The sequence below is a fragment of the Somniosus microcephalus genome, chromosome 4, assembly GCF_052327205.1.
Source record: "Somniosus microcephalus isolate GS21.2 chromosome 4, FLI_Smic_1.0, whole genome shotgun sequence".
NCBI lineage: Eukaryota > Metazoa > Chordata > Chondrichthyes > Squaliformes > Somniosidae > Somniosus > Somniosus microcephalus.
This window is the reverse complement of record NC_140990.1, coordinates 175,809,265-175,822,449: the sequence shown is the minus strand read 5'-3', so window position 1 is coordinate 175,822,449 and position 13,185 is coordinate 175,809,265. Positions and strand designations below refer to the sequence as shown.

At 49.6% G+C, this 13,185-nt stretch overlaps 1 protein-coding gene across 1 annotated transcript in view; it reads left to right on the top strand.

The window, feature by feature from the left end:
• Positions 1 to 13,185, top strand: part of LOC147120004 (flagellum-associated coiled-coil domain-containing protein 1-like) — a 132,641-nt gene that overhangs the window by 88,227 nt on the left and 31,229 nt on the right. The window contains exon 9 of the mRNA XM_085985494.1: positions 4,743 to 4,795. Within this exon, the coding sequence (XP_085841620.1) occupies positions 4,743 to 4,795 (53 nt within the window). The remainder of the gene's footprint in view (positions 1 to 4,742; positions 4,796 to 13,185) is intronic.

Genomic DNA, 13,185 nt, shown 5'->3' with positions numbered 1-13,185 from the left:
CAGGCTCGATGGGCCGAAATGGCCTCTATCTGCACTGTGGGGCTTCTGTGATTCTGTGACCTACGCTTGACTTCACCAATCTTTTTCTCTTCACATATCTATAAAAGCTTTTACAGTCAGTTTTTATGTTCCCTGCCAGCTTACTCTCATATTCTATTTTCCCTTTCTTAATTAATCCCTTTGTCCTCCTTTGTTGAATCCTAAACTGCTCCCAATCCTCAGGATTATTGGTTTTTCTGGCCAATTTATATGCCCTCTCCTTGGACCTTATGCTATCCCTAATTTCCCTTGTTAGCCATGGTTGGGTCACCTTTTTTGTTTTATTTTTATGCCAAACTGGGATGAACAAATTCTGTAGTTCATCCATTCGGTCTTTGAATGTTTGCCATTGCCTATCCACTGCCAACCCTTTGAGTGCCATTCCCCAATCAATCCTACCCAACTCGCTCCTCAGACCATCGTAGTTTCCTTTATTTAAATTGAGGACCCTAGTCTCCGAGTCAACTACTTCATTCTCCATCTTAATGAAGAATTCGATCATATTATGAATCGCTCCGACCCAAGGGGCCTCATACAACAAGATTGCTAATTAATCCTTTCTCGTTACATAATACCCAGTCTAAGATGGCCTGATCTCTGGTTGGTTCCTCGACATATTGGTCCAGGAAACCATCCCGTAAACACTCCAGGAATTCCTCCTCCACAGTATTGTTACTAATTTGGTTGGCCCAATCTATATGTAGATTAAAGTCACCCATGATGACTGCTGTGCCCTTATTGCACGCTTCTTTAATTTCCCTTTTAATGCCATCCCCAACCTCCGCCTTACTATTTGGAGGTCTATAAACCACTCCCACTAATGTTTTTTTCCCCTTAGTATTTCGCAATTCTACCCATACAGATTCCACCTCATCAGAGCTAATATCCTTCATTACAATTGTGTTAATCCCTTCTTTAACCAGTAATGCTACCCCACCTCCCTTTCCTTTTTGTCTATCTTTCCTGAATATCGAATACCCCTGGATGTTGAGTTCCCAGTCCTGGCCTTCCTTGAGCCATGTTTCCGTAATCCCAACCAAATCGTATTTGTTTTCTTCTATTTGCGCAGCCAATTCATCCACCTTATTACAAATGCTCCTCGCATTAAGACACAAATGCACGGGGTACCTGGACCAGTTTGATAAATGATGCACGGGGTATCTGGACCGGTCTGATATATGGCGCACGAGGTACCTGGACCGGTCTGATATACGATGCACGGGGTACCTGGACTGGTCTGATATACGGTAATGGGGTATCTGGACCGGTCTGATGTACGGTGCACGGGGTATCTGGACTGGTCTGATGTACGATGCACGGGGTACCTGGACCGGTCTGATATATGATGCAGGGGGTACCTGGACTGGTCTGATATACGGTAATGGGGTATCTGGACCGGTCTGATATACAGTGCGAGGGGTACCTAGACCAATCTGATATACGGTTATGGGGTATCTGGACCGGTCTGATATACAGCGCGAGGGGTATCTGGACCGGTGTGGTATACGGTAATGGGGTATCTGGACTGCTCTGATATACGGTGCACGGGGTACCTGGACCGGTCTGATATATGATGCATAGGCTACCTGGACCGGCCTGATATACGATGCACGGTGTACCTGGACCAGTCTGATATATGATGCACGTGGTATCTGGACCGGTCTGATATACGATGCACAGGGTATCTGGACTGTTCTGATATACGGTGCATGGGGTACCTGGACCGGTCTGATATATGATGCATGGGGTACCTGGACCGGCCTGATATATGATGCACGGGGTATCTGGACCGGTCTGATAAATGGTGCACGGGGTACCTGGACTGGTCTGATATACAGTGCATGGGGTACCTGGACCGGTCTGATATACAGTGCATGGGGTATCTGGACCGGCCTGATATACGGTAATGGGGGTATCTGGACCAGCCTGATATACGATGCACGGGGTATCTGGACCGGTCTGATATATGATTCACGGGGTACCTGGACCAGTCTGATATATGATGCACGGGGTATCTGGACCGGTCTGATGTATGGTGCACGGGGTACCTGGACCGGTCTGATATATAATGCACGGGGTATCTGGACCGGCCTGATATACGATGCGTGGGGTATCTGGACCGGCCTGATATACGATGCGTGGGGTATCTGGACCGGCCTGATATACGATGCATGGGGTATCTGGACCGGTCTGATATACGATGCACGGGGTATCTGGACCGGTCTGATATATGATGCACGGGGTACCTGGACCGGTCTGATATACGGTAATGGGGTATCTGGACCGGTCTGATATACGGTAATGGGGTATCTGGACTGGTCTGATGTACGATGCACGGGGTACCTGGACCGGTCTGATATATGGTGCATGGGGTATCTGGACCGGTCTGATATATGGTGCGTGGGATATCTGGACCGGTCTGATATACGGTGCATGGGGTATCTGGACCGGTGTGATATACGGGGCAGGGGGTATCTGGACCGGTCTGATATACGGTGCACGGGGTACCTGGACCGGTCTGATATACAGTGTACAGGGTATCTGGACCGGTCTGATACATAGTGCATGGGGTATCTGGACTGGTCTGATATACGATGCATGGGGTACCTGGACCGTTCTGATATATAGTGCATGGGGTATCTGGACCGGTCTGATATACGGTGCGCAGGGTACCTGGACCGGTCTGATATACAATGCGCGGGGTACCTGGACCGGTCTGATATATGATGCACAGGCTATCTGGACCGGTCTGATATATGATGCACAGGGTACCTGGACGAGTCCGATATATAGTGCACGGGGTACCTGGACCGGTCTGATATACGGTGCACAGGGTATCTGGACCGGTCTGATATACAGTGCATGGGTAACCTGGACTGGTCTCATATATGGTGTGCTGGGTACCTGGACTAGTCTGATATACAATGCACGGGGTACCTGGACCGGTCTGATATACAATGCATGGGGTACCTGGACCGGTCTGATATATAGTGCACGTGCTATCTGGACCGGTCTGATATACAGTGCGAGGGGTACCTGAACCAGTCTGATATACGGTGTATGGGGTATCTGGACCTGTCTGATATATGATGCACGGGGTATCTGGACTGGTCTGATATACGGTGCACGGGGTATCTGGACCGGTCTGATATATGGTAATGGGGTACCTGGGCCGGTCTGGTATACAGTGCACGAGGTACCTGGACCAGTCTGATGTACGGTGCACGGGGTATCTGGACCGGTCTGGTATACGGTGCACAGGGTATCTGGACCATGCTTGACTAATCTACTGGAATTGTTTGAGGATGTAACTGGTAAAATAGATAAGGGAGAACCAGTGGATGTGGTGTATTTGGACTTTCAGAAGGCTTTCGATAAGGTCCCGCATAAGAGATTAGCATGTAAAGTTAAGGCACATGGGATTGGGGGCAAGGTATTGACTTGGATAGAGAACTGGTTGGCAGACAGAAAGCAAAGAGTTGGAATAAACGGGTCTTTTTCCGAGTGGCAGGCAGTGACTAGTGGGGTACCGCAGGGATCGGTCCTTGGACCCCAGCTATTCACAATATATATTAATGATCTAGACAAGGGAACTAGATGTAATATCTCCAAATTTGCAGACGACACAAAGCTGGGTGGGCGTGTGTGCTATGAGGAGGATGCCGAGAAACTCCAGGATGATTTGGACAGGTTGGGTGATTGGACAAAAGCATGGCAGATGCAATATAACGTGGATAAATGTGAGGTTATCCACTTTGGTGGCAAAAGCAGGAAGGCAGATTATTATCTGAATGGCAATAGATTGGGAGAAGGGGAAGTGCAACGAGACCTGGGTGTCCTTGTGCACCAGTCGCTGAAGGTAAGCATGCAGGTGCAGCAGGCGGTTAAGAAGGCAAATGGTATGTTGGCCTTCGTAGTGAGAGGGTTTGAGTACAGGAACAAGGATGTCTTGCTGCAGTTGTACAGGGCCTTGGTGAGACCACACCTTGAGTATTGTGTGCAGTTTTGGTCACCTTACCTGAGGAAGGATGTTCTTGCCATGGAAGGAGTTCAGCGAAGATTCACCAGGCTGATACCTGGGATGGCAGGAATGACGTATGAGGCGAGATTGGGTCGATTGGGCTTATACTCGCTGGAGTTTAGAAGAATGAGAGGGGATCTCATTGAAACTTATAAAATTCTGACAGGACTGGACAGACTAGATGCAGGAAGGATGTTCCCGATGGTCGGGGAGTCCAGAACCAGGGGTCACAGTCTAAGGATAAGGGGTAGGCCATTTAGGACAGAAATGAGGAGGAATTTCTGCACCCAGAGAGTGGTGAACCTGTGGAATTCTCTACCACAGAAGGCAGTAGAGGCCAATATATTATATTCAAGACAGAGTTGGATATATTTCTTAAGGCTAAAGGGATCAAGGGGTATGGGGAGAAAGCAGAGACCGGGTACTGAATTTGGATGATCGGCCATGATCGCATTGAATGGCAGAGCAAGCTCGAAGGGCCGAATGGCCTATTCCTGCTCCTATCTTCTATGTTTCTATGTCTGATATATGATGCATGGGGTACCTGGACCAGTCTGCTAAATGGTGCACGGGGTATCTGGATCGGTCTGATATACGGTGCATTCGGTATCTGAACTGACCTATTGTATGACCTTGAGCGACCTTTGTGGGTGGAAAAAAATCCTCTCCTTTTGTTCCACAGCTGAGCTGCAGATTCAGTTTGAAAATGCACAGGCTGCATTTGTGTCTTATAAGGTAAGGTGTTATAATACTTGAATTTATATAGCGTCTTATCATGTTGAAATGTCTCAGTGCTACAGACAACAAATTACTTTTGAGATGCAGTGACTATTATGTAGATAACTATTCTGAAGCTACTATGCACTAATAATGTCCTACCAGTGGCATTGGGATGAGTGGCTATTTAATCTGTTTTTGGAGATATAGAGAGGTGGAGGAGTTTAGTCAGAAATCAGGGCCTAGACGGCTGAAGGCACGGCCGCCGATGGTGGGGTGAAGGGAGAGAGGGATGCACGAGAGGCCAGAGTCGGAAGATCGAAAGGCGTGGGAAGGACAGTAAGCCTGGAAGAAGTTAGTGTGAGTGGGACCATAGAGAGATGTGAAGATAAGGATGATGATTTTAAATTTTGCTTCCCCCTTGAATAGACAGATGGAGCCTCAATGCAACATTTCATCTACAAAGCAACAGCTTCAGCCGCTCTTCAGGGCTGCAGTGGCGTGTTCACCTATACTGTACGCTTGAGGAGTTTCCTGCTGCTATATCCCTCCCCTTCCCTCTCCCCAAGAGGCTTGACATTCCATTCTTGGTGCACTTTATAGTAACCTTTCTTGGAAAAAAAAGATTTTTGATTTTCTATATAACATTGGAATTAATAAGTTTGAGAGGAAAAATGACCTTTCCTTTTAGCTTGTACACATCCAGTATTAACATTAAACAAATGCACACAAAAAATAAAATAAGGAACTAAGGGGGCAAATTCCCCTCGTTTGTGCCTAAGGTGGGAGGAGCTAATGGCTTTGGCCCCCCCCCCCAGGCAATAACTGCACCTCCCGCGAAATTCCACAGGAGGTTAAGCGGCAGCGCTACCGGGTATCGCCCTGAGATCATGGCGTCATCTCCAGACGCAGCGCCCCAAGAGAAAAATTCCCCCTCGGCCCCGCAGCAGTGTCAGGCGATGTTACCGACTGCTGCAGGGGTCACGAACATTGAGGCCGGCCGCTCGCGGGGCGCCATTTAAAAGCGCGGTGGCTGGCCGACATGAAAAAAAAATCGCTGGTCAGCCCAGCACTCAGCTTGATTGCGCGGCACTCCGGTGCTCCAGCAGATGCCAAAAAAAATGCAGCGCTCGCAGTGGGAAGCCCTTCCCTTTAATTGAGGGGAGAGCCCCTGCAACGTGGCAAGGCCACACGTGAGCACATCGCCCCGGATCAGGACATTCCCCACCTCTTGCGCTCCAAGAGGCAAGTGGAACACTTGATTTAGCGCTCCACTTCTCTCGGAGCAAAAATATGTGAATTTCTCAAATGTTTAAAAAGATTAGCGCCTGGCGCTAACTTTTCAAACATTTTTGACTTAGCGCCCTGTGATGAAATAACTCTGTGTTCTGGCATTTGTATTGTTGTTGTTGTACTTGTTAATGTCTGGAATGTTCCACTGGTGTAACCACTAATGCTCCTCCCTAGCCCCGCCCCTCTTCTGGAATGTTCTACCAAGGGCTGGGTCAGTGATGAATGATGGCTGCCCTGTGTTAACTTGATGCCATGTTCTTACTTAATAAAAGCCTTTACTTTTAAGCTTTAACCTCATGGATTCAGGCAGTTATTTGGCACATCACGCCCCAAATGAATTTCTCCCCTTAAATATTGAACGTATGAAAGAGAAAGATACTAACCAGCTTTGACCAGCAGGGGTCCCTTCCATCTGAAAATCGTTCGTTTAATCTAAGTATTCAGCTGCATGAATAAAGGGCTAGTTTCCTACATCCCATGTATTTTTTAACAGGCCATCTCCAAATTTGGTCCGAGATCTTCAGCTTCCCTTGCACCCACGAGCTAATTGCTCTACAGTAATATTTTCCAGTAATGCTTTCACTCACTGTGTGAAGCAGTTGTGATGACTCACCCTTAGCGAGGGCTAAACTAGGGTCCCTGCCTGCCACTTCCTGTGTTGCACAATGACTACACGTGACTCAGTACTGAGTTCTTCCCCACTTCACTTCCCCCGGGGAAGAGCATTGCACTGTATTCTGGACACAAAGGCCTAGAAATTCAGTATAGCCACGTTTGGGGCGCTACAGCATGGCATTCGCTAACTTTTGCGCCCGGCGCAACTTAGCGCCACCTTCGCCGATATTCAGTTGCATCGCCCCAAGAGGTTGCTGCTGCGCTAAAGCAGGCGATGCACAACTATCATTAGGCGCTAAGCCGGCGATCCGGGGCGCAAACACCGAAGGCGGGCGCAGCGCAGGTGCGGCGAGTTGCTCATTGAGGCCAGACAGTCAGGCGCCGGTCAGCACTTAAAGGGGGAGGGTGGAATTGCTTGGCTGCCACGCCCTGCACACTGCAGTCCTAAGGCAAGGCCTGAACACTGCTTCTGGAACAGCTCCACGCCCAGGAGAATGGAGAAGGCCAGGGAGAAAGCGCAGCGCTTCGGTGAGGGTGACCTGAGGCTGCTGGTTGGCGCAGTGGACCGCAGGCGCCATATCCTCTTCCCTGAGGGTGGCAGGAGGCCGCTGCCCGCCGAATATCGGAAAGCATGGAGGGATGTGGCAAACAGGGTCACGTCCAACAGCGTGGTTGGCAGGACACCAACCCAGTGCCGGAAAAAATTCAACGACCTCACTCGGGTTGTCAGGGTGAGTACCCTTTCCAGTATCCTCCTCATCCCTGCATGTGCACCTCACTTTATGGCCAAACAGGTCTGAAAGCCCTAATGGCCAGCCCTCATCCAGCAGCTATGGGACTGTCATGAAAAGCACTTGCGCAATCAGGACTTTAGACACTGTCAGGGCTATTCGACCATGGGAGGCAGTGCGGGCAAGATCAGGCCTTGACACTGTCGAGGCTAATCGAACATGGGAGGCAGTGCGGGCAAGATCAGGGCTTGACACTGTACTTAGAGGCGATCCTTTCTCTTGCAGGCCAAGCTGGCGCATAACAGAAGACAGCAGCGACAGACCGGGGGAGGCCGTCCTGACCTGAAACAGCTGAGAGACCTCGAGCAGCGAGTGGAGTGGATCATGGCAGGCCGGTTGAGTGGCCCCGTCACCACTGGAGATGCTGACCCTGTTCTGGGCACCAATGGTAAGGTCATCACCTTTTTGACCTCTCCCTTTCCACTTGCGCCTCACGCCAGCATCCTTTGCCACTATCGAACCAATGCAGTGCACAGCAGCACTCATGCCTCCTTCGCTGCTGCCCTGTCCTCACTCTAAAGCAACTCTTGTGCCTCCCTGCTTTCAGATGGTGACTCGCCAGGTGAGGAGGCGGCCCCTCAAGCTGGCACTGTGTCCGAGTCAGACATAGAGGAGGAGGAAGAGGAAGCCAGCCCATCAGGGACACCCTCAGCCGAGGCAGCCCATGGCCATGATGGTGACACGTCTTCCCTGGAGGGGAGCAGGGGGGAAGGGTCGGAGGATAGTGAAGCTACGGGGACCAGCGGGCTGCAGCAACGCGGGAGGGGTGGGGAAGCTCAGCGGCCTTCTCCCCGGAGGGTGAGTGCGGCCTCCAGTCCTGCTACGGTGAGCGCAGAGGAGGTGCGGCTCCTAGCGGAAATGGGCGCCCAGGCTGAGCGCAGGCACACTGAGCTCATGGCTGCAGTGGCAAGGATGCCTGACTCCATAGAGTCACTGGCAAGGAGTGTGCAGGAATTCGGGGCAGCACAGGCCAGGAGTCTGCAACAATTCAGTGCAGCACAGGCCAGGAGTCTGCAACAATTCAGTGCAGCACAGGCCAGGAGTCTGCAGGACATCGCGGCAGCACAGGCTAGGAGTCAGCAGGACTTCGCTGCTTCACAGGCGGCTTCTAGCCAAGTGCTCAGTCGTGCCGTGCATTCACTGGCTGCTGTCATGCAGACACAGACCAGGGCCACACGGGCACTAACTGCTGCCACACTCGCTGGATCAGCCAGGCATCGCCGGGGCACTCGCTGTGCCGCAGCAGCCCAGCAGTCTGTGCCTCAGCAGATTGCTGCGCGTGCTGCAGTGCTGGCCCGTGCGCGTGCCAATGTCTCAGCCGACCAGGGAGTGCCTGTGATCTGTCAGGTTGGCAGCATTCCTGCAGCCAACACTGTCACTCCTCCATTGCAGCTGCCACCAGCTGTTGGACAGACTGCTGCCGCCCAAGCAGAGTTGGAGCAGTCAGCAGCCGGCCCCTCCAGGCCCAGAGCTGGTCCAGGCCGACCCCCAAGGGCATCTGCCGTCTCACCATCTGACCCTCAGCAGCCTTCCCCCAGCCTTGCTGCAGCCACTGGGGTCCCATTGAGGAGGAGCTGCAGGGCGGGTAGGGGCCAGTCATGGAAGCGAAACGGATCACCCTCGCAGGGGAAAAAGCAGAAGGTGTGGCCAAATGTTTTGTTTTACTTATAAAAGCCGAGACTGGTGTATTTGTTTCATATTTAAAGGCCGAGACTGGTTTATTTGTTTCATATATAAAAGCCGAGACTGGTATATTTGTTTCATATTTAAAGGCTGAGACTGGTGTAGTAAGCCACTAATCTGCCTGTACAGAACATGTCTGGGCATGCCTCAGCTGGCTCCGCCCCTGGCTCCACCCCTAAGCCCAGGTATAAAGGTGATTGACCTCCAGTCCCCCTGGCTTTAAGGATCGGTCTACCAGCAGAGGCATGCTCATATTCTTTTGTTAATAAAAGCCTACTTGTTATAAGTTTAACTCTTAGTCTTCTGGAGTTATTGATGGCGCATCAATTTTATTAACAAAAGGTTTTGAAATGGAGCAAATCCTGAAACCGGAACGCCTGGAACTGGACCCTCAAACGGCAGATGCATCAAATAACTTCGAGCACTGGCTGAGCTGCTTCGAAGCATTCCTGCAGGCCTCCAGCACTACCGTCAGGACCGAAGCCGACAAACTGCTAGTACTGAACTCACGGGTGAGCCACCAAGTATATTCGATTATCCGAGACGCTGTATCCTACACGGCCGCTATCACGATACTAAAAGAACAATATACTAAGCCAGTCAACGAGGTCTACACTAGACACCTCCTGGCTACCCGCAAACAGCGACCCGGGGAATCGGGTGACGAATACCTATGGGCACTGAGAGTCCTCGGCCGGGACTGCAAGTGCAAATCGGTGACGGCCACGGAAAATACTGATGACCTAATCAGAGACGCCTACGTCGCCGGCATCAGGTCCAGCTACACTCGACAGAGACTGCTAGAGCAAAGTGGGCTCAACCTGCAGAAGGCTGTGGCCCTTGCTAACTCTGTTGGACGGAGTATCAATCAGGAAATAGTTGAGGCTTGTAATAAGGGAACATCTATAATTATGGGGGATTTTAACTATCATATTAATTGGACAAATCAAATTGGGCAGGGCTGCCTTGAGGATGAGTTCATTGAGTGTATTAGGGATGGGTTTCTTGAGCAGTATGTAACTGAACCGACCAGGGGGCAAGCAACCTTAGATCTGGTCCTGTGTAATGAGACGGGATTAATTAAAAATGTCCTAGTAAAGGATCCCCTTGGAATGAGTGACCATAACATGGTTGAATTCCATATTCAATTAGAGGGTGAGAAGGTTGGATCTCAAACAAGCGTGCTAAGCTTGAATAAAGGAGACTATGAAGGTATGAGAGCGGAATTGAGTAGAGTGGATTGGGAAAATAAATTAAAGGGTAAGACGATACATGATCAGTGGTGTACATTTAAGGAGTTATTTTACAACTTCCAAAAAAAATATATTCCACTGAGAAGAAAAGGGTGTAAAAGAAAAGACAGCCATCCGTGGCTAAGTAAAGAAATTAAGGATAGTATTCGACTAAAAACAAGGGCATATAAGGTAGCAAAATCTAGTGGGAGGATAGAGGATTGGGAAAACTTTAAAAGACAGCAAAAAATAACAAAAAGACTGATTGAGAAAGGGAAGATAGATTATGAAAGTAAATTAGCAAAAAATATAAAAACAGATAGTAAGAGTTTTTATAGTTATATAAAAAGAAAAAGGGTGGCTAAAGTAAATGTTGGTCCCTTAGAGGATGAGACCGGGAAATTAATGGTGGGAAATATGGAGATGGCAAAAACACTGAATGAGTATTTTACATCAGTCTTTACAGTAGAAGACACTAAGAATATCCCAACACTGGACAAACAGGCAGCTAAAAGGGGGGAGGAGCTAAACACGATCAAAATCACTAAGGAAGTGGTACTCGGTAAAATAATGGGACTCAAGGCGGATAAATCACCTGGACCTGATGGCTTACATCCGAAGGTCTTGAGGGAAGTGGCGGTAGGGATTGTGGATGCATTGGTAATAATTTTCCAAAACTCCCTGGACTCGGCAATGGTCCCGGCAGACTGGAAAACTGCAAATGTAACACCCTTATTTAAAAAGGGCAGTAGACAGAAGGCTGGAAACTATAGACCGGTTAGCCTAACATCTGTGGTAGGTAAAATATTGGAGTCCATTATTAAGGAGACAGTAACAGGACATTTGGATAATCATAATTTAATAGGACAAAGTCAGCATGGTTTTATGAAGGGGAAGTCATGTTTGACAAATTTGCTGGAGTTCTTTGAGGAAGTAACATATAGGGTGGATAAAGGGGAACCAGTGGACGTAGTGTATTTAAACTTCCAAAAGGCATTTGACAAGGTGCCACACAAAACATTATTGCTTAAGATAAAAAAAAAATCACGGGATTGGGGGTAATATTCTGGCATGGATAGAGGGTTGGCTATCTAACAGAAGGCAGAGAGTTGGGATAAATGGTTCATTCTCAGACTGGCAATCAGTAACTAGTGATGTTCCGCAGGGGTCAGTGCTGGGTCCCCAACTCTTTACAATCTATATTAACGATTTGGAGGAGGGGACCGAGTGTAACATATCAAAGTTTGCAGATGATACTAAGATGGGAGGGAAAGTAGTGAGTGAGGAGGACATAAAAAACCTGCAAGGGGACATAGACAGGCTAAGTAAGTGGGCAGAGATTTGGCAGATGGAATACAATACTGGAAAGTGTGAGGTTATGCACTTTGGCAGGAAAAATCGTAGAGCAAGTTATTATCTGAATGGCAAGAAACTGGAAAGTACTGAAGTACAAAGGGATCTGGGGGTCCTGGTGCACGAAACTCAAAAGGTTAGTATGCAGGTGCAGCAAGTGATTAAGAAGGCCAATGGAATGTTGGCTTTCATTGCTAGGGGGATAGAATATAAAAATAGGGAGGTATTGCTTCAGTTGTACAAGGTATTGGTGAGACCGCACCTGGAATACTGCGTACAGTTTTGGTGTCCATACTTAAGAAAGGACATACTTGCTCTCGAGTCAGTACAAAGAAGGTTCACTCGGTTAATCCCGGGGATGAGGGGATGGACATATGAGGAGAGGTTGAGTAGATTGGGACTCTACTCATTGGAGTTCAGAAGAATGAGAGGCGATCTTATTGAAACATATAAGATTGTGAAAGGGTTGGATCGGGTGGAAGCGGGGAAGATGTTCCCGATGATGGGTGAAACTAGAACTAGGGGGCATAGTCTTAGAATAAGGGGCTGCTCTTTCAAAACTGAGATGAGGAGGAACTACTTCACTCAGAGGGTGGTAGGTCCATGGAATATGCTGCCCCAAAAAGCTGTAGAAGCTACATCATTACATAAATTTAAAACAGAAATAGACAGTTTCCTAGAAGTAAAGGGAATTAAAGGTTACGGGGAGCGGGCAGGAATTTGGACATGAGCCTAGGTTCGGATCAGTCATGGCCCTGTGGGTAGCGGAGCGGGCCCAGGGGCCATGTAGCCTGATCCTGCTCCTATTTCGTGTGTCTAATTCTGTTAGATTCAGGAGATGGTTCTGTGATAGTGGATTGGCGGTTAGGATCAGATCAGCCATGATCTTATTGAATGGCGGAGCAGGCTCGAGGGGCCGATTGGCCTACTCCTGCTCCTATTTCTTATGTTCTTAACTCGCTGGACGTGGCCCTCCGAAACATGGATGCCTACCCCCCCGACCATACGGCCCTCCCCGTCCCGTGGATGTCGCGGGGGCCGCCATCTTGGGACACGGTAAGGCCACAGGCCTGCGCCACGCCATCACCGCCACGGCCCACCTGTAGCCCAACTACAGCTGCGATGTCCAGAGGCTCAAAGTGCTATTTATGTGGCCAGGCCAAGCACCCCAGACAACACTGCCCGGCGAAGGACGCGATCTGCTCCAAATGCGGAAAGAAGGGGCACTATGCCAAAGTGTGCAGGGCGAAACCGACCAACTCCAGCAGCGCCGCGTGTGAGCCGTGCAGATCGCCATCTTGGAAATCACCAGCCGCGTGTGAGCGGTGCGGGCCGCCATCTTGGACGTCACTTTGGGACCAGGCCCCTGACTCCCCCACTGCCTCGCGCGAGTACAACAGCGACCCACTGACCTCAACGATGGCCTCCATCATCCTGGACC